This window comes from Acinonyx jubatus, chromosome E2 (assembly GCF_027475565.1).
Source record: "Acinonyx jubatus isolate Ajub_Pintada_27869175 chromosome E2, VMU_Ajub_asm_v1.0, whole genome shotgun sequence".
Taxonomy (NCBI): Eukaryota; Metazoa; Chordata; class Mammalia; order Carnivora; family Felidae; genus Acinonyx; species Acinonyx jubatus.
In genome coordinates this window covers 49,877,179-49,897,510 of record NC_069396.1, presented here as the reverse complement: position 1 = coordinate 49,897,510, position 20,332 = coordinate 49,877,179, and the positions used below count along the sequence as shown (strand labels likewise).

The window sequence follows — 20,332 nt, the reverse complement described above, 5'->3', positions numbered from 1 at the left end:
AAACTTTGGATCCCAGACCGATGGCATTCTTGCAGGGCCGGCCGCTCTCGGCCCCCTCTGCCCATGGATCCCATCCGTCCGTCTGGTAGCTTCTCAAAGGCCGCTTCGTCCCAGAGGCCTTCCCCGACTGCCCCTTCTAAATGACACTGTCCCACCAAAACACTCCCGCATTCCCCGGCTTGATCTGGTTCGCAAAATTTCTCAGGGCCTAAAATGATTTTAGGTAACGTTATGTCCTATTACTGTGTCTCATCACATGGTCGGCGAGGTGATGTAATGGCTAAAGCTTGGGGTCTGTGTTCAAAGTTGACTTCGGCACCTACTGGCTGCGAAGCCCTTGGGCAAGTAACTTAAACTCTGTGTGTGTGTCCAACGTGCTGAGTCTGTAAAATGGGGATAGTCAAAGGCTGCGAGGGTTGAATGAGGTCATATATAGATGGGACTCTGTATTGTCAGCATCGGATCTTCAACACTAGAGCAGATCCTGGTGCCAAGTATGTGCTCAATAAGCAATTTGTCGAGCAGTTGACTGAGTGAAGTCAGGTCTTAGAAAAGTAAATCGGCCACAGCTGGGCGCACAGGATTTTCACATCGTGGAATTCGGTTCAACTGGAGGCTTTTCCATACTCCTGCCGTACCCCAGTCCCTGCACTACAGGATGCTTCCAGCAGAGAGCGCTGCTGGCCCGTGATCCAGGCCCCAGACCACAGCGCAGATCCGCACCTTCCCTCCGAGCCTCAGCCAATCTGCCTTCTGCTCCCTTGTTCTCTGAGCCCCAGTGCAGATGTTCCCTCCTCCCGGAAGCCCTCTGGGGACCCCAAGGCCGGATGAGACGTTCCTTTCTGGATCCGGTAGCCTTCTGGGCTCCCACATCTCAGTCGTGCCCGTTCTGGGTCATCACTGTCTTGAAGACAGGTCTATCCCCAATATTCGAATGTAGTCCCAAGAGGGGACTGCTGGGCCAAGGCATCTCAGTCACCATTGTGTCCCCATTGCCACCCAGCACAGGCCAAACACAGAGAAGTCGCTTGGGCGAATAACTGTTGGTTGAATAATGGAAAATACAACTCAAATTCACGCTCTAACTTCTCCAGGTATTTCTAAGGAACAGGGTAGAAAGGGTCAAACTCTTCCCCTCCTCCCCTCACCGGGTTGGCCCCAGGGGACTGGACATCAGGCTCTGGATCTGCCACATGCTTACGGAGAGGCAGTGCAGGACCTGCACATCATTTGCTGGCTGTGTGACCCCCGAGCCAGGAACTAACGTCTCTGGGCCTAAGGTTCCTGGTCTGCAGAACAGGACTCACAGGAAACCTACTTTTCGAGGCTGTTGTGGGATTGGTGAGCAATCCCTGTAAAAGGCTTAGAACAGGGTAGCACGTGGTAAACACAGTGTGTGTGTGTGTGTGTGTGTGTGTGTGTGTGTGTGTGTGTGTGTCTGCGCTGGGGGGGTGGGGGGAGGGAGCTGGAGCCAGGTAGATCTGAGTGCAAACTCTGATCTTGCTGTTTTCCGTAACCCAGGGCAAGCGATGTTTCTAAGCGCCCATTTCCTCATCTATAAAACCTGAATGATCACGCTGTCCATAGACCATAGTGGTGAGGATTAAGTGAGATCAAGACTGAAAGACGAAATTATTAACCAAGACGCCATTTCTTTAGGCTGGCCCTGTGCCACGCACTTTTGCACAAACCCATGAGGGCTGGGGTTTCTGAGTTCTGGCCCAGGATGGGCCCTATGCCAAATCCTGTAAATGAACTGTGAATCGACACCAACCTGATAGAGGAGGTGCCACGATTAACCCATTCCGCAGGTGAAGAAGATGAAACACAGAGAGGCCAAGTGACCTGTCCAAGATCACACAGCCAAGGAGTGACAAAGCCCCTGAATCCACACGGCCACCGTAGGCATTGTTACTAGCCTTCTCTTTAAAAAAAAAAAAAAAAAAAAGTTTTTTTAAAAAAATATTTGTTTCGAGAGAGAGAGCGAGAGCGCGGCAGAGACAGAGAGAGAGAGAGAGGGAAACACAGAATCTGAAGCAGGCCTCAGGCTCTGAGTTGTCAGCGTGGATCCTGACACTGGGCTTGAACTCACAAACTGCAAGATCATGACCTGAGTGGAAGCTGAACGCTTAACCAACTGAGCCACCCAGGCTCCCCGTTACTAGCCTTATCTAAAGATGAGGAGACTGAGGCTCAGAGAGGAGAAATCCACTGCCCAAGATCGTCGCCATGACGGCACTGAACAAAACCTCTATCCTATCACTGAAGAGGCCTCAGTTTGCCGTGCCAGGAATATGAGCACACGAGTCGTGGGCTTTTCTATTTTCGCCTCTTGGCTACAGTTTTTATTTCTATTATTTTTTTAAGATTTTATTTTCAAGGAATCTCTACGCCCAACACGGGGCTCGAACTTACAACCCTGAGATCAAGCGTTGCATGTTCTGCCGACTGAGCCAGCCACATGCCCCTCCCTCTTAGCCATGTTTTTTTTTTTTTTTTTTTTTTAACTCACCAGTTTCTCTTTAATTTAAAAAGTTCACCAATGTTGGGGCATTGCGGGGGGGCTCAGTCGGTTGAGCATCCAACTTCAGGTTATGATCTCATGGCTCGTGAGTTTGAGCCCCGCATTGGGCTGCCTGCTGTCAGGGCAAAGCCTGCTTCGGATCCTCTGTCCCCCTAAGGTCTGGGCTTAGACCTTAAGAGGCTGAGAGTGTTTCCGTTTGCAACCGACAGAGGTGTGAGAAAGGCTTCCCTCGTGTGGCTGCCCCCCCTTTGGCCCACACCCCACAATGCTAACATGTAACCTGAGGCACGTTACAAAGTTTAGAAGTTTTTTGGAGCAAAAATCAATTTGAACCCGTCCCAACCCAGCAGATGGAAAGGGGTTCCCAGGAGCTGTTCAAAATCAAAGACCTTTTAGGCAGAAGGGAGCAGGAACAAGGAATTTAAACGATGCAAAAAAGTGGGTTGATTACTGCGAGGTTACTTTTTCCTTTAGGGGATGGCAGAGATCTATCAGGAGAATGACCTTCCTAGTGTTGATCAGGTGACTCCTCACTGACCGGGTTAACATTCCATTTCCAGGAGAGCTGAAACCGTCTTAAGTCCCAGTTTGGTGACATGGGGCTTAGCATAAATGGCTCTATTTGGGGCCTGCTGTTCTTGCTTTTAACAGTATTGGGCAGACCTTCCCAGCTGAGCCCAGCCCAGATCAGCCACCTCTCAGCCAAACGCACATCTGTTTTAAAGTGACTGCATTTCGGGAGGCACCTGGGAGGCTCAGTGAGTTAAGCATCTGACTTCGGCTCGGGTCATGATCTCGCAGTTTGTGGGTTCGAGCCCCGCGCCGGGCTCTGTGCTGACAGAGCCTGGAGCCTGCTTCGGATTCTGGGTCTCCCTCTCTCTCTGCCCTTCCCCGCTTGTTCTCTCTCTCTCTCTCCCTCTCTCTCTCTCTCTCTCTCTCTCTCTCTCTCCCAAAAATAAATAAACATTTAAAAATTAAAAAAAAATAAAGTGACTGCATTTTGGGGCACCTGGGTGGCTCAGTCGGTTGAGCGTCCGACTTTGGCTCAGGTCATGATCTCACGGTTCATGAGTTCGAGCCCCGCATCGGGCTCTCTGTTGTCACCACTGAGTTCGCCTGGGATGCTCTGTCCCGGGCTCTCTCTGCCGCTCCCCCACGCGTGCTCTTTGTCTCTCAAAAATAGACATAAAAAAAAAATAAAGTGACTGCGTTTTGGTGTGGTGTGTTTCATGGCATTTTTGTGGCAATAGATACATATTCCACCCCCCCCCCCGATATATCTTGGTGCTATGGTCTGAATGTCTGTATTCCATCCAGATTCACATGTTGAAATCCTAACCCTCAAAGGTGATGATATTAGGATTCATCCTTCCTCCCACGTGAGGATACAAGCAGTCTGTGTTCTAGAAGAGGACCTTCACCTGACCAGCTGGCACCCTGATCTCAGACTTCCAGCTTCCAGGACCATGGGCAATAAATTTCTGTTGTTTAGTAGCCATCCAGTCTGTAATACAGCATCCTGAATGGATGAAGACGTTTGGCAATTGTTCCAAAGCGGTACCTATAGATCAGCTTTATTCTTTTTTTTTTTTTTAATGTTTATTTTTGAGAGAGAGAGACAGAACACGAGCAGGGGAGGGGCAGAGAGAGAGGCAGACACAGAATCTGAAGCGGGCTCCAGGCTCGGAGCTGTCAGCACAGAGCCCGATGCAGGGCTCGAACTCACAGACCGTGAGATCACGACCTGAGCTGAAGTTGGATGCTCAACCGACGGAGCCACCCAGGTGCCCCTAGATTACCTTTATTCTTTTTAACAGCTGCTAAGTTTTTCTTTCTTTTAACTTAAAAAAATGTTTAATTTAGAGAGAGAGAGAGAGAGAGAGAGAGAGAGAGTGTGTGTGTGTGTGTGTGTGTGTGTGTGTGTGTGAACGAGTGGGGCAGAGAGAGAGGGGGGACAGAGGACCCAAAGCGGGCTCTGCACCGAATGCAAAGAGCCCGATGTGGGGCTCGAACTCGCGAATGACGAGAACATGACCTGAACTGAAGTCCGATGCTTAACTGACTGAGCCACCCAGGCCCCATCAGCTGCATATTAGCACATTATTTCATTAAGTGATGTCTCATCTTTTATCTATCCATCTATCTATATTATCCATTTATATATGGAAATCTCTACACCCAATTGGGCCTTGAACTTATGATCCCAATATCAAGAGCAGCGTGCTCTTCTCACTGAGCCAGCCAGGTGCCCCAATAAAAAGATTTTTTTAAAAAGCCATTAAAAAAAAAGCCATTCATAAGACAAAGAAGAAATCATAACAGAAATGAGAAAATATTTAGAAATGACCAATAATCAAACTATTCTATAACAAAACTTGCTAAAGGACAATCTATTGCCGAGGGCACCTGGGTGGCTCAGCCGGTTAAGCTTTGACTTTGGCTCAGGTCATGATCTCACTGGTCTTGACTTCAAGCCCCTCATCGGGCTCTCTGCTGTCATCACAGAGCCCACTTTGGATCCTCCGTCCCCCTCTCTCTCTGCCTCTCCTCTGCTTGTGCTCTCTCTGTTTGTGTCAACATACATTTAAAAAAGGACAATCTATTGCTGCATGTGACAATATGAATGAAACTCAACAGACAGAATGTTGAGCAAAAGAAATTCAATAAAAGAATATATGCTTATATTACATGAAGTTCAGTTAACAGGCAAAGCTAAACTAGGGTTTTAAAAGCCAGGATAGTGGTTCCGTTGGAGAAAAGAGGGGACTCTGATGGGGAGGGGGAATGGGAGAGCTTTTTGGAGGGCTTTATCTTGGTGCTGGTGACTCAGATATACATATACATAAAAGTTCATCGATCTTAAGATTAGGGCGCTTTGCGGTATATAAGTTATACCTTAACACAGAGGTAAATTTAAGAGACTAAAATATTAATAAATGTGACTGTCCATACACTCCACATATAACATTTTCAAAGTAAAGAACACATTCGAAATAGAATGTAAAAACAACCAAAAACCAACAGCAAGAAACTAAGATGCAGCTAAAGCAACCCCTAGAGGAAAATGTATAGCCTTGTTGATAAAGATGGATTTGGAGGGACTGGAGTAGGGCTGGTGGGGAGTCATGAAAGACTATCTTGTTTGCCTGTCTTTCTGCCACCACCTCCACCACCGGGGGGTCTGACATCCAGTGGATCGCAGGGATTCTTGGGGAACAAGAAGGAGCAGACATGTCCTTAACTCTCTGGTTCTTCAGTTCTGGGACTGGCTTGGATTTATGTCTTGTCTTCCCTGAACCGTTGGGTTCATGGACTGCCAGGATTGGGAGAGGCATTTTGGAGTTGGGTGAGGAGAGCATTCTGGGGTGATGGCTCATGGGGGTAAAGTGCTGCCTCTTGGAGCCTCTCCTGGAGGTGGCAGCCTCATCCCTAGGGTGGGGACAGAGGAGGTGGTAGATAAAAGGGAGGGTTTGGGAGCAGGGATGTTCTGTAATGCCAGGGCTTAGGGGTGAAAGGAAAATTCTAAAATTTTAGAATCCTGAAATTCTAGTGTGCTGGCTGTTGCCTTGGGTCAATCCTTGCCCCCCCCCCCTTAAAATTATTTTAGAGACAGAGGGAACGAGTTGGGGAGAGGGACAGAGGGAAAAGAGAGAGAATCTCAAGCAAGCTCCACACTCAGCATGGAGCCCAATGTGGGACTCGATCCCACGACCCTGGAATCATGACCTGAGCTGAAATCAAGAGTCAGAGGCTCAACGGACTGAGCCACCCAGGCACTGCCTCCTGGCCCTTTTTGCAGCCTCAGTGTCCATCTTCTGTAAAATGCAACCTCGGCATGAAGAGGTGGGATTGGGGAGGGATAAGAAATACACACTCAGGGACTAACTACCTGGGCCAGTTGGGTTCTGTTATTTCCCAGCTGTGTTACTTTGGGCAAGTAACTCGACCTCTTTGGGCTTCACTTTTCTGATTTGTAAAATTTGCAATACACACCTCTTAGGACGGTCAGGGAATTAAATTGGTTAAAACACATACAATGCTTGGGCCCTGAAGCCAGACGGCCGGGGTGATGAAGGGGGCATGGGAAGGAGGTCCAAATTACCAGGGCCCGAAGGTCTCTCAGCAGCTTTGTGCCTGTTTGATTCCCAGCTCCGCCCCTTCTCAGGCTGCGCGACCCTGGGCAAGTCATTTCACCTTTCTGAGCTTTACTGTTGGGAGTGTTAAGTGAGTTAATATATATAATGCACTTAGCGTTACACTTGACATACAGGAGTGCTCCCTAAGACTTAACGGTTAGGGTGGGGACTGTGGAGTGGCCACTCAACATCCATGCTAACCTCTTTCTAGCGTGTCCGGCGTTCTGAAGGGAGCGTGGTTCGGGGGGGGGGGGGGCGGCAAGAGATGTTCCTTCAACCCTTTCAATGATTTTTGTAAGCACCTAATATTTGGTAGTCAGGCCCTTTTCTGCATAAGCTGGGTAGAGTGGTTTCCAACGGACCGATAAGGCTACTGTTATTTCCGGAGTCAACAAATACTCATGTAGCCTGAGGGCACTGGAGAGCCATGGCAAGTTCTATGCAGGAGCAAGCTGCAGGTAGAGAGTAGGTGGGAGGGGGCAGCTTGGGGCAGGAGATCAGGGAGGAGGTGAGGGCAGAAAGGAAGAGCATGAAGGAGGTCTTGAGCTAGGGTAGGAGGAGGCCTGGGAGACTGACGGGTTTTGGGAGGTTGGAGCCTGGGATGAATATGCCGGGGTGGGGGTGGGGGGGATCTTGGTTCCCCAGGGCCGACCGTTTCTATGAGACTCAAAGAAGGTAAAGGAGTAGAGCTCATGACCCAAGGTCCCTGTGTTTGAGCCACCCAGCCCAGGTCACACGACTGGAATAGTGCTGCAAAGGATTCTGGGAAACCAAGTTTCTGCCATTTTTGGCTTCTGTAAAGGAGGCTGTCATAGGGCGGCAACCTCCCCAAACACAGAAAGTGCTTCTTATGCTGTATGGCCAAAAGGAATGTCAAATGTCCCCATAAGTGGCTATTAGGGCTCCAGGGGGCTGGGCTGGGCTGGGCTGAATCCTGTGTGTGTGTGTGTGTGTGTGTGTGTATGTGCGTGCATGTGTGTGTGATGTGTCCAGATCCTGTCTCTCCCTTGTTCACAGCCCTTAGGGGCTCCCATCCACTCGCAGCGTGCTGGAAACTCCTCCATGGTCCCTAGGGTCCCATGGGTCTGCTCCTATCCCCTCATCTTCTTCCTCCCACTCTCCCCTCTGCTGCAGCCCTCTAGCCTCTTCCTTGTCTCTCAGATACTCCAAGCCACTCCCACCTCAGGGCCTTTGCACCTGCTGTTCCGCTTCCAGATCCTCACATGGCTGGCTCCCTTCTCCCCCTCAGGTCGCTGCTCAGATGTCACTTCCCCTGACATGCCTGACCTGACCTCCTCTGCTGTGCCATTGCTCTCACCTCTTACCCTCTTTGATTTTCTGTCAGAGCCCTGTGGCCCCTGACATTACAGCATATGTTTACTTTTCACGCTCACTAAAATGCCACCTCCATGAGGGCAGTGGTTTTGGTCATTTTCTGCCGTCTCCCCAGTAAGTGCTTAATAAAGAAGTGTTGAGGGGCGCCTGCGTGGCTCAGTGGATTAAGCGTCCGACTCTTGGTTTCGGCTCAGGTCATGTTCTCACGGTTTGTGGGTTCGAGCCCCAGGGCCCGGCTCTGTGCTGCCGGGGCAGAGCCTGCTTCGGATTCTCTCTCTTCCTCTCTCTGCCTCCCCTGCTCTTGCGTGCTCTCTGTCTCTCTCCCGCCCTCTCTCAAAATAAATAAATAGACTTTAAAAATAGTGTTGACATGATAAATGCCTCACTATTGCAGTGTAGTTCCTTTTGGTTCTCTGGGCCTCAGTTTCCCTAGCCATGCAGGAGAGCTTTGCCACTCTGACCTTGGTGGGAAGGGACAGTGGGTGGAGAGACCAGGGGCTGGGCCCCAAGGAAAAGTTTTCTAAGCACCCCCTCCCCACCAGGAATCTGGGGAAAGGCAGAGAGGCCCCCCTTTCCCTAGGTCAGTCCCCACCTGCCTGGGAAGAAAGGGGGGACACCTGGGAGGAGGGAGGAACCCCAGAGGAAAAAAGGACGGTCTCTTCTTGGTTGTAATCCTGGGTGATCCCTGGACTCCTCCTGGCCCCTGGACTCGCCTCGCCTGCCCAGCAATCTTGGCCGCCCTCTAGGCAGAGGAAACAGCTTCCTCCAGCCACCCCTGCGTCCACAGAATGTGCTCCTCAGCCCTTCAGGTCCCTGTCACAGTGGCGTGTCCCTGCTCCGCCCGGATCTGGCGGGAAGGAGCGGGTGGGTGCTCTGCTCTGACCCAAGTGGCTGCCCAGCCCCCTTCCCCTGCGGCGGGGACGGCCTCCCCGGTCAGTGGCTGCCCTTGTAAGGAGGTGACACCCCGGACACCTGACACGCCGGGTTATAATTAACTCAGACACGTGGCCCCACCCCCCCAACACCTGTCCCTGTGTCCCCCCAGCCCCAGCGCCTGGGGTCTAGGTCTTTGCAGAGGCGACAGCGAAGCGCCCTCTAAAAATAAGCTCCCTTCCAGGATGAGTCCCTCCCTGTCCCCTCCCCACCAGCCCAGCGGAAATCTCCCAGTGTCAGCCCCGCGGCTGGGGGGGGGGGGGCAACCTCTTCCCCCAACCTGGCCTCGAGTTCCAATCCTCTCGACTCAGGAGAGCCTCAGTTTCCCTCCTACTCACTGTGCACCCAAGCACAGGCTTCTGGGCTTACACTGCCCTGCGTTCAGGCCTGGGCTTTGGCCAAGTGCTCCCCATAGCTGGGTGACAACGGGCAAGTCTCCACAAAACCAGAAACTGGGCCTCCCGGGGGGCTATTGCAAGGCTTCCCCAGGTGCAGGGCTCAGGACCCGCTGTTTACCCAGGTCAAGGCCACTGGGGGCTGGAGGAGAGGTCTGGGCATAGGAAGGGCTGGCGGCCCAGTGCAGGGCCAGGGGAGGGTGGCTTCTACGTGCCTGGGACGTCCCCTGCCACGGTCCCGTGTCCTGGGCGGAGGGCCAGCTGTCCCTGCCAGCCCGACTCAGCACTTGGTCAGGGAATCAGCTTGATGTGACGCTCAGCCCCTGGGGCAGCCCATACAAGGCCATGGGGCTGGGCACAAGGCATGCCTGGGTTCAGGGTGGGCACGGTGCCCGGGCAGCGAGGTGAGAAGCTCAGCCACCCTCCAGCTCCCTTCCCCGGGGGGCAGCCCCTCCCAGCTGCAGAGCCCAGCCCCCCTATATAAGGCCAGGGCTACAGCCCCTTCCTTTGGGTCAGTGTCGCCTCCAGGATACAGACAGCCCCTTTCAGCACAGCCCAGCCAGGTACCGCTGGGGGTGGGAATCAGGGTGGGGTCCAGAATGGGGACCCCCCCCCGGTGCCAGCAGCCGATCTGGTCCTACACACAGGAGGGTTGGTATGTGGGGAGATTGGCCCTGCATCTGGAAGTCACCTCCACCTGTGACCCCCCCCACCGCCCGCAGGGTCCGTGTCGCAGGGCCATGGGGAGGGATCTTGGAGACAAAGGGAGTCCTGCCGGCTGCCAGCTGTCACCCCTGCAAGGGGCTGAGGGGCTGCAGGACTGCAGGCCGGGGACTGTGATTGTGATGGTTTGTCACCAGAACGGCGGGGGGGGGGGGGGGGTGATGGCACGAGCCTCGGGGAGTGTCTGTATGTCCACCGACAGGGTCTGCAAGAGCAGGCTCCACGGGGTCTTGGCATTTGTGATTCTGTGGGTCCCCGTGGTGTCCCACAACAGTGCAGTGTGACCTTGTGTTCTGGACTTTCTGTGGCTCCCGCACGGGTGCCTGCACCCCGGGTGTGTCCCTGAGCTTGGAGGGGTGTGTGTGTGTGTGTGTGTGTGTGTGTGTGTGTGTGTGTGTGATTCTGTTCCCGGTGTGTGTGGTGCTGGGGCTATTTCTGTCTGTGTCTCTGGGCCTCCCCCGCCTTGCCTCCGTGCCCTCTGCTGACATGTCTCTTGCAGGGTGGGGTGGGAGAGCATGAAGGGGGGTTTCTGGGCTGGAAGCCCTTGAGGCCCGAGGCCTGGACGCGTGTCCTCCCGGCCTCCTTGGCCCACCTGTCTCCGGCCTGCTGACTTGGCGCAAGCCGAGCCCCTGGAATGTGTGGGGTGGGGGTGGGGGGACAGCAGCTGGGGGGGGAGGAGGAGGAGTCTGCCAGACTCTATAAATAATCCCCAACCCTGGACGGCAGCTCCGTCGTGAATTCCACCCGCCCCTGGCCTGATGCCGCAGCCTTCGGCTCCCCCCTGGTCCTGATTCCCTTCCCACCGTCCTACCTGCTTCCCACTCCTGGAGCCGGGAGCGAGCTCCCAGTCCCGCCACGGCCACTGAAGAGTCCCTCCTCCTTCCTGGCTCTTACGGATAAACGTGACAGTAACAACAGCGGCCCGCCCTCCAGGTAGCAGGCCCCAGCTCCACGGGAGGGCATGTGATCAGCTGGCCTCATGATGGAGTCTGAAGAGTCCTCTTGGCCACCCCCTAGGCAGGGCTTAGTCCACAGGAGACAGAGGCTCAGAGAGGCTGAGCAACCGGCTTGGGGGTCACACAGCAGGGAAGTGGCACAGGTGGCATTTGAACCCAGCTCTGACGACTCCCGCAGCTGAGCTCTTCTCATCTGAGCCCTGAGGGAGGGTTGTCAGCAGACAGGGGTGGGGACGGCCACCCAGCCTTCCCTTCCACCCTGCCCCTCATCCCTTGAACCCAGGAACCTCCGTAGACAGGATGTCCCTTCTCTGCTCGCACGCTCGTTCTCCGCAACACCCTCCACCTTCTCTGAAACTCCTCACGCAGACCTTTAAAATAATAACAACAGGGGCGCCCGGGGGGCTCGGTCGGTTAAGCGGCCGACTTCGGCTCAGGTCATGATCTCACGGTCTGTGAGTTCGAGCCCCGCGTCAGGCTCTGTGCTGACAGCTCAGAGCCTGGAGCCTGCTTCGGATTCTGTATCTCTCTCTCTCTCTCTCTGCCCCTTCCCCGCTTGTGCTCTGTCTCTCCCTCTCAAAAATAAACATAAAAAAATTTTTTAAAAATGACAGCAATAATTATAATAATGGCCAAGCAAAATAATGCTTATTGTGAGCCAGGACTATTCCAAGTGCTTTACGTAGTTTGGCTCCTTTCGTGCTCCCAATAGCCCCATGGGATGAGTGCTATTATGACCCCCCCATTCTACACATGAGTAATCTGAAAGCACAGAGAAGTTAAGCAAGGTGCCCAAGGTCACACAGCGTCTTGTAAGTGGCAGACCTGGAATTTAAACCCGGGCTGTCTGATTCTGGAAACTACGGTTTTATCCATGCCAGCATTACTACTCCATCCCAAAGGCTCCCCACTTCATTTTCCAGCTGGAGAAACTGTCTCTAGCAAGATTATTAGTCTGGGGCCACCTGTCAGGGTGTGACCGAGCTGGGATCTTAGCCATAGAGTTCGGATGCATCCTGTGAAGGCGCAGGGGCTCAGAGAGGGCGCCCTTCTTGTCCCCAGTCACACAGCCGTCCACCCCCAGACCTTGCTCTGTTCCCTTGCTGTTCTCTGCTGGACGCGAGCTAACCTTCTCCACCTTCCCTGCCCACCAGGCCCCCCACGCCGCCACCATGCCATTCGGTAACACCCACAACAAGTTCAAGCTGAACTACAAGCCTGAGGAGGAATACCCTGACCTCAGCAAGCACAACAACCACATGGCCAAGGCGCTGACCCTTGAGATTTACAAGAAGCTGCGGGACAAGGAGACTCCATCCGGGTTCACTCTGGATGACGTCATCCAGACAGGTGTGGACAACCCAGGTAAGCCTCCTTGGTGGAGTGGGGACAGGGATCAGAATGGCGGGGGTAGGAGAGGGGGGCTCTGGAGCTGCCTGCCAGGCCTCGATCCCACCTCCCTGGGCCTCAGTGTCCTCATCCGAAAAATGGGCACCCATGTTGCGAAAACATAGGAGTCGGCGCACACAAGTGCTTAGAGCAGCCCCTGGTACGGGGCCAGCACTCGGGATCTGAGGGGGGATGTCATTGGTGCTGTGGTCCTTTCTCCCCTTGGAGAAAGGGGACCCTGCGAGGGTCAGCAGCACCAGAGGCAAAAAAGCACGTCCTAGCCTCCAACTCACTGTGCCATTGAGGAGGGAGGGCCCCTCCTTCCAGACCCCTGCTTTCCCCTCTGGGAACACGAGGGCTGTTCAAGTCTCTTATCATCTGTGGGAGGCGATCGTCTAATAAGCTTTTGAAAATGTTTAGGTAAAGGAAGAGTATGTGATTTGGGGACTCTGAAGTGGTCATATTTTTAGTACCTTGTAACTGGCCCCCCAAGACTCTCCTTTCTCCGTTGCCCTCACCCCAGATGCTGCCTAGACCTCTCCTAGTCTTCCCTCCCCATCCACATAACCTTCAGCCTCTGCAGTTCTGAAACACACACACTCATAGGCACACACACACACACACAGTCTATGCTGGACCCAGGAGCCCGGGCCTTCCTTGCTGGGGACAGGCAGCTCTGACCTCACCCTGAACCCCCAGGTCACCCCTTCATCATGACCGTGGGCTGTGTGGCTGGCGACGAGGAGTCCTACCAGGTTTTCAAGGATCTCTTCGACCCCATCATCCAGGACCGGCACGGGGGCTACAAACCCACCGACAAGCACAAGACCGATCTCAACCATGAGAACCTCAAGGTCAGCCACCCCCTCCCACCCGCCACCAGAGGGGAGGGATGGGGGAGGGAGGGAGGCAGACAGAGGGACAGAGGGGCAGAGAGGCACAGAAGACAGACCAGGAGGCTGGGGTCAGATGGGAGGGGAGCCAGGGAGGGAGATGAAGAGACACAGGAAGTGGGGAAAGAGATGCTTGGAGAGAAAAACGGGGACACATGAGGGGCGGGGAGAGAGACAGATGGAGGGACGGACAGAGAAGGGAGAACCCAGCGAGCGGGGCAAGGAGGAGCTGAAAAAAGTCGCAGAGAGTAAGAACTGGGAGCATCTGGGGGGTCACAGGCTTGCTGGGGAAGGGGCAGCTTGGGCGGCATGCCCAGCCCTGACCCCCCACTCCTGCCCTCCAGGGCGGAGATGATCTGGATCCCAACTACGTGCTCAGCAGCCGCGTCCGCACGGGCCGCAGCATCAAGGGCTACACGCTGCCCCCCCACTGCTCCCGGGGCGAGCGCCGGGCGGTGGAGAAGCTCTCCGTGGAAGGTGAGAACCCCCGCCCTGCCCACCACTGGGGCCACCCAGCTCTGGCCCTGCTTCTCCATGGAAAGAGCTTGGTAAATCATAGCTGCTTGGTGAGTGATGGTTGGCAGCACTACCCCTGGTGGAAGTCTGGGGGGGCTGTCAGGGCACCCTGAGCAGATCTCTGCCTGTAGATACCAGGGACCTGACTTCCATCCATCCATCCACCCATCCACCCATCCATCATCCATCCATCCATCCATCCATCATCCATCCATCATCTATACATCCATCATCCATCCATCCATCCATCATCCATCCATCATCCATCCAGCCATCATCCATCCATCATCTATCCATCCATCCATCCATCCATCCATCATCCATCCATCATCCATCCATCCATCATCCATCCATCATCCATCATCCATCCATCCATCCATCATCCATCCATCATCCATCCATCATCCATCCATCCATCCATCCATCATCTATCCATCATCCATCATCCATCATCCATCCATCATCTATACATCCATCCATTCATCCATCCATCCACCCATCATCCATCCATCATCCATCCATCATCCATCCATCATCCATCATCCATCCATCCATCATCCATCCATCCATCCATCCATCCATCCATCCATCATCCATCCATCATCCATCCATCATCCATCCATCCATCCATCCATCCATCCATCATCTATACATACATCCATTCATCCATCCATCCACCCATCCATCCATCATCCATCATCCATCCATCATCTATACATACATCCATTCATCCATCCATCCACCCATCCATCCATCATCCATCATCCATCCATCATCCATCCATCCATCAATCATCCATCCATCCATCATCCATCCATCCATCCATCCATCCATCATCCATCCATCCATCCATCCATCTATCCAACCAGCAAACATTTACAGCTGTTATGGTCCTGAGTAGGGAGCTGGGGGCTTTCATGATGAATAGGATGGATGAGGTCGCTGCTTTCACAGATCTGTCAGCCTGGTGAGGAGATAAGAGGGAACACAGAAACCAACAAAAGAATAATTCCCAAATACCATGTAGCCAAGAAACGAGGGTGGGTCACAGAATGACTCAGGGGAGCTCCCTTAGAAAGGAGGAGACCTGATTGACAAGGAAGGAGGCTGAAGAATTCCAGGCCAGCAGAGCAGCAAGTGCAAAGGCCCTGAGGTGGGCGAGTGTGTGGGAGGAACAGCCAGGAGACCAGTGTGGCTAGAGCTGAGTGGAGGGGGGGAGGAGATGGGGTCTGAGGAGTATGAGTGGCCAGGTTGCACAGAGCCTTGTGTGCCCTCGGGAGGGCTTTGGCTTTGACTCTGAGGGAAATGGAAGCCATGGAGTCCTCTGGCTGTTGGGTGGGGAACAGACTGTGGGCAAAGGTAGGAGCAGAGAGACCGTGAGGGGAAGGCACAGTCGTTCAGGTGAGGGTAGGAGATAGGCAACGGGATGGGGAGAGACAGCAGGGATGTTTGGGAGGTAGAATCATCAAGGTGGGCAGGCATATTGTTCTGGTAAGTGTTAAACAACTAGCTCTCAAAAAAAAAAAGAAAAAAGAAAAAGCCCCAATCTATAGCGACTGCCAATTTCTATGGTATAAATTCTCCTACCACGGCCAATTTTGAGCTATGAACATGGTGTCATAGAAAGACGGGAAAAGATGGGCGGTAACGTATCCTTACATAGTATTCCCACCTTACAGATACAGATGAAAATAACTTCAAGGATGTAGATAATAAAAATGAAAATAACTTCAAGAATGTAGGCGGCGCCTGAGTGGCTCAGTCGGTTGAGCGTCAGACTCTTGGTTTCAGCTCAGGTCATGGTCCCCAGGTCGTGGGATCGAGCCCCGTGTCAGGCTCCACACTGAGCATGGAGTCTGCTTGAGATTCTCTCTCTCTCTCTCTCTCTCTCTCTCTCTCTCTCTCTTTCTCTTTGACCCCGCCCCTGCTCGTGCCCCCTCTCTCTAAAATTAAAAAAAAAGAGTAAAATATTTAGGAAGCAATACTTTTGAGTATTTATTACCTATGTTTTAAATATATTTAAGGGGTGCCTGGGGGCTCAATTGGTTGAGCATCCGACGTGGGCTCAGGTCATGATCTCACAGTCCAGGAGTTCGAGCCCCACGTCGGGCTCTATGCTGACAACTCAGAGCCTGGAGCCTGCTTCGGATTCTATGTGCCCCTCCTCCACTTGGGCTCTGTCTCTCTCTCTCTCTCTCAAAAGTAAACAAACATTAAAAAAATTAAATATAATATATTTAATTGTAAGTTTATATAAATGATTATTATTTTTTAAAGCTTATTTATTTATTTTGAGAGAGAGAGAGAGAGAGAGAGAGAGAGAGACAGCATGAGTGGCGGAGGGGCAGAGAGAGAGGGAGAGAGAGAATCTCAATCAGGCCCTTCAGCGCAAAGCCTGATGCAGGGCTGAAACCCACGATCCGTGAGGTCATGACCTGGGCTGAAACCGAGAATTGGCCACTTAACTGACTGAGCCACCCAGGTGCCCCTATATAAGTTACTTTTAAATTTTTTTTTCAACGTTTATTTATTTTTGGGACAGAGAGAGACAGAGCATGAACGGGGGAGGGGCAGAGAGAGAGGGAGACACAGAATCGGAAACAGGCTCCAGGCTCCCAGCCATCAGCCCAGAGCCCGACGCGGGGCTCGAACCCACGGACCGCGAGATCGTGACCTGGCTGAAGTCGGACGCTTAACCGACTGCGCCACCCAGGCGCCCCTATAAGTTATTTTTAACAATATAATATAGTAAGTATATAGTATGTGATATAGAACAATACATAGAAATGTATAAAATGTATATAAATATATACATATTATAGAAATATATATTATGCATATGTGCATAATATGCATTCATTCTACATATGAATGTACACAAATATTATGTATGGTATATTTTAATAATTTTTACTGATGGTTCCCCACATTCCTAAGATTTTGATCATCTGTCTGGCTGGCCGGCTGAAGGGGCCCCAGCACACCGTTGCTCCCAGGCGGATGGGATGCGAGGGTCAAGGAAAGGGAGATTCCCTGTTTCTGGGCGGAGCACATGGCATGGCTGTTCCCGGAGCCTGGGCAGGCAGGGGGGGGAGCATGCTTCGGGGACAGGTCGCGAATTTGGGTTTCGTCCTAGTGTTCAGGCGCCGTTAGGACATCCACGGGCCCAACCCCAGGCTCGTTGGGGGCAGCAGTGTGGGGACTCCGGGGGCCTCCCCATCCAGGTTGTGGGGGCGCAGGCTGCTGACCATTCCCTTGTGTGGCCCCTCAGCCCTCAACAGCCTGACAGGCGAGTTCAAGGGGAAGTACTACCCTCTGAAGAGCATGACCGAGCAGGAACAGCAGCAGCTTATTGACGATCACTTCCTGTTCGACAAGCCCGTGTCCCCACTGCTGCTGGCCTCAGGCATGGCCCGTGACTGGCCCGACGCCCGCGGCATCTGGTGAGGTCCCCTCCCCCCAGCCTCCTCCAGTCGCCCCACTCCCCTCCCCATTCCTCCACCAAAGCCAGGCGCCCCAGACAATGACCTCACCTTCCACCCCTGCCTACTTTGTGGTCTGTGAGTCACATTTTAGGAAACTTGGACCAGGGAAGTGGCAATTAGGGACTTAGACTTGAACCAGACTCCCTGGGTTCCAATCCCAGCACTGCCATTTACTAGATGTGACCTCAGGCACATTATTTAACATTTCTGTGCCCACCGAGCCCCACATTGGGCTCCACACTGAGCGCGGAGCCTGCTTAAGATTCTCTCTCTCCCTCTGCTCCTCTCCCCTGCTCTTTCTCTCCTTCTCTCTCTCTATATATATACACCAGTGTTTGGTATATAGTAAGTGACCAACATCTTGGCTATTAGTTTTATCTTCGACTGTTGCTAGTTAGGTTTGTATGAATCCTTGAATCCCTGATTCTGATTAGGCAAAGATTTTCAAAGGTTTCAAAAGCCTAGGTTTCAGATGAACAGGAGAATGTGTGAGTTCTAAGACATACACATTTTAAATATTTTTAGGTTCTAAGATTCCACTAATTTCAGATTCTGTGATTCCACGGTTGCAGACATTTCCAGATCTTAATGTTTTATCTGAGATGTCACAGGGTGATGGGAAGATTGGTCCTGGGACCAGAAGTAGGATTTCCAAGATTTATCAATTCTGATTCCCAGCTTTTGTTTTTCAAAGATTCTGAAATTCTAAGAGTCTGTAATTTAACGCTGTTCAAAGACTTAAGACCCTCAAAGTCTTTGATCCTAGGACTGGCGATTTCTCAGATTCTAGGACGTTAGGGTCTACGGTGTAAGCTTCCGCGATTTTCAGGAGCCAGTGCCACCACCTCAAATTCCTCAGGCCCGCTGCCCCCTTGCGGTGGGTACTTTTGCCAGGGGGCGGGAATGGGGTGGCCACGTGGGACTGATCCCTTGGCCTCCTCCTGCGCCCCACCCTAGGCACAATGACAACAAGAGCTTCCTGGTGTGGGTGAACGAGGAAGACCACCTCCGAGTCATCTCCATGGAGAAGGGGGGCAACATGAAGGAGGTTTTCCGCCGCTTCTGCGTGGGGCTGCAGAAGGTGGGTAGCCTGCCTCTCAGGGCAGACTTCTGACCCCCGCTGAACGCCCCACCCGCTTTCCAAGACCCCGCCCCCCGGGGAACCCGGCTCCACCCAGCGCCCGAGCCCCGCCCCTAATAACCCGACCCCACCCAGAGCCCTAGCCGCTCCCCAACAGACCGGGTCCAACCGATGCCTAAGCCCCGCCCATAAGAGACCGGCTCCACCCAGTGCCCAAGCCCCGCCCCTAAGAGACCGACTCCACCCTATGCCTAAGCCCTGCCCCTAGGAGACGGCTCCGCCCTCGCCCAAGCCCCGCCCCTAAGAGACCCCGTCCACCCTATGCCTAAGCCCCGCCCCAAGGAGACGGCTCCACCAGCGCCCAAGCCCCGCCCCTAATAACCCGACTCCACCCAGCACCCAAGCCGCCCCCAAGAGACCAGGTCCAGCGTATGCTTAAGCCCCGCCCCTAAGAGGCCGGCTCCACCCTATGCCTAAGCCCCGCCCACAAGCACCTGGCTCCACCCACCCTCATCCTGCCCAAGCCCCGCCCCTAAGAACTCGGCTCTAAAGCGTTCTCAAGCCCTAGCTCCACCAGGGTCTTCGGGCCCCTCCCTTCAGAAGCTCACCCCTCACGGTTTTCCGGTCCCACCCTCTCGGAATCCCACCCCCTACCCACGTGCTCACGCTGTGTCCCTCCCAGCCCCGTTCGAGTTGCGGGTGTATTTGGGGGGCGCCCCCTGGCGCTGACCCCAGATCCTCTCCCCTTACCTCAGATTGAGGAGATCTTCAAGAAGGCCGGCCACCCCTTCATGTGGAACGAGCACTTGGGCTACGTGCTCACCTGCCCATCCAACCTGGGCACCGGGCTGCGTGGAGGCGTGCATGTCAAGCTGGCGCACCTGAGCAAGCACCCCAAGTTCGAGGAGATCCTCACCCGTCTGCGCCTGCAGAAGCGGGGCACAGGTGCGGCTCTGCTTCCATCCGCGCGCCGCGGCGTCGGGGGCGGACCCTTTGTGGAGGCGGAGCACCCACGCGAGTTGTGGGGTGGACGAGGGCTGCCCCTCTGTGAGCCTCAGTTTCCTCCTCTTGTACATGGGCATCCGCACGCCTTATCCCGTAGGAATCGATATGATATCATGGGTATATAATACGCATGTGTATACCCCGTGCCCCCTAGGAACCTCGGTTTACCATCTATAAAGGAGAGGATGGCCAGGACTCAACCCCGGGGCATTCTCGCTCCAGAGCTCACGTTTGGCCATCATGCTCTATTTTCATGTTGGAGGGTTGAGGCACGAGGTACCTAAATTAGCCGGAGGCGTGAGCCCATGAATAGACATTTAGGAGGCTCTGCATGCACGTGACCTGTTACACAGTAGGCCCTCAGTACGTGCGGCCAGCTCAGTTGGCACAGGGGCAGCAGGCCCCGCTCCTGCATCTCTGCTCGCTCCTTATGCCCCTGCCTCCTGCTCCTGCAGGTGGTGTGGACACAGCTGCTGTGGGCTCAGTATTCGACGTGTCCAACGCCGATCGGCTGGGCTCGTCCGAAGTGGAACAGGTGCAGCTGGTGGTGGATGGTGTGAAGCTCATGGTGGAGATGGAGAAGAAACTGGAAAAGGGCCAGTCCATCGACGACATGATCCCCGCCCAGAAATAGGCGTCCAGCCCACCCGCCGCCGACTGCTGGAGCCCCAGCCAAAGGGAGGACTCGGCCCATCGGAGCCCCGCCCCTCCCCCCCCCCCCAAAGGGTTCGGTCAACCGGGGGCTCTTTCCACCATTTTCGGAATTCCATTTCCAGCCAGAGTTCCAACCAACGGGCTTCATCCTCTGAGTTGTGGCCAGTGAAAAACCTCCCCCACAGTCTCCTTTTCCCAGAGCTCCGCCCACCACCAGGAACTCTGGCTAATGGAGAGCTGTCAGGCACATCTGGAGCTCATGCTTTTTCTACACTCAAAGCAACAAATAAAAGCAATGGTGGCCTTA

The 20,332-nt window shown here is 53.7% G+C and overlaps 2 protein-coding genes across 2 annotated transcripts in view; one reads left to right on the top strand and one right to left on the bottom strand.

Moving 5' to 3' along the window:
* Positions 1-10,974, bottom strand: part of KLC3 (kinesin light chain 3) — a 19,310-nt gene extending 8,336 nt beyond the window's left edge. Inside the window, exon 1 of the mRNA XM_053211172.1 lies at positions 10,858-10,974. The gene's annotated coding sequence lies outside the window, so the exon portion shown is untranslated. The remainder of the gene's footprint in view (positions 1-10,857) is intronic.
* CKM (creatine kinase, M-type) lies at positions 9,731-20,332 on the top strand. Its single transcript, XM_015070721.3, has 8 exons — positions 9,731-9,886; positions 12,157-12,367; positions 13,091-13,245; positions 13,629-13,761; positions 17,072-17,243; positions 18,243-18,366; positions 19,122-19,311; positions 19,827-20,332. Exons 2-8 carry the CDS (start codon positions 12,175-12,177, stop codon positions 20,003-20,005), a joined length of 1,146 nt encoding a protein of 381 aa, XP_014926207.2. The 5' UTR covers positions 9,731-9,886; positions 12,157-12,174; the 3' UTR covers positions 20,006-20,332.

What these genes read in the sequence shown, in the direction of transcription:
- CKM (XM_015070721.3), top strand. Translation starts at nt 12,175, where the DNA reads ATGCCATTCGGTAACACCCACAACAAGTTCAAGCTGAACTACAAGCCT. An exon ending in GACAGGTGTGGACAACCCAG is followed by an intron (nt 12,368 to 13,090) that starts GTAAGCCTCCTT and finishes CTGAACCCCCAG; the next exon opens with GTCACCCCTTCATCATGACC. An exon ending in CCTGCAGAAGCGGGGCACAG is followed by an intron (nt 19,312 to 19,826) that starts GTGCGGCTCTGC and finishes CTGCTCCTGCAG; the next exon opens with GTGGTGTGGACACAGCTGCT.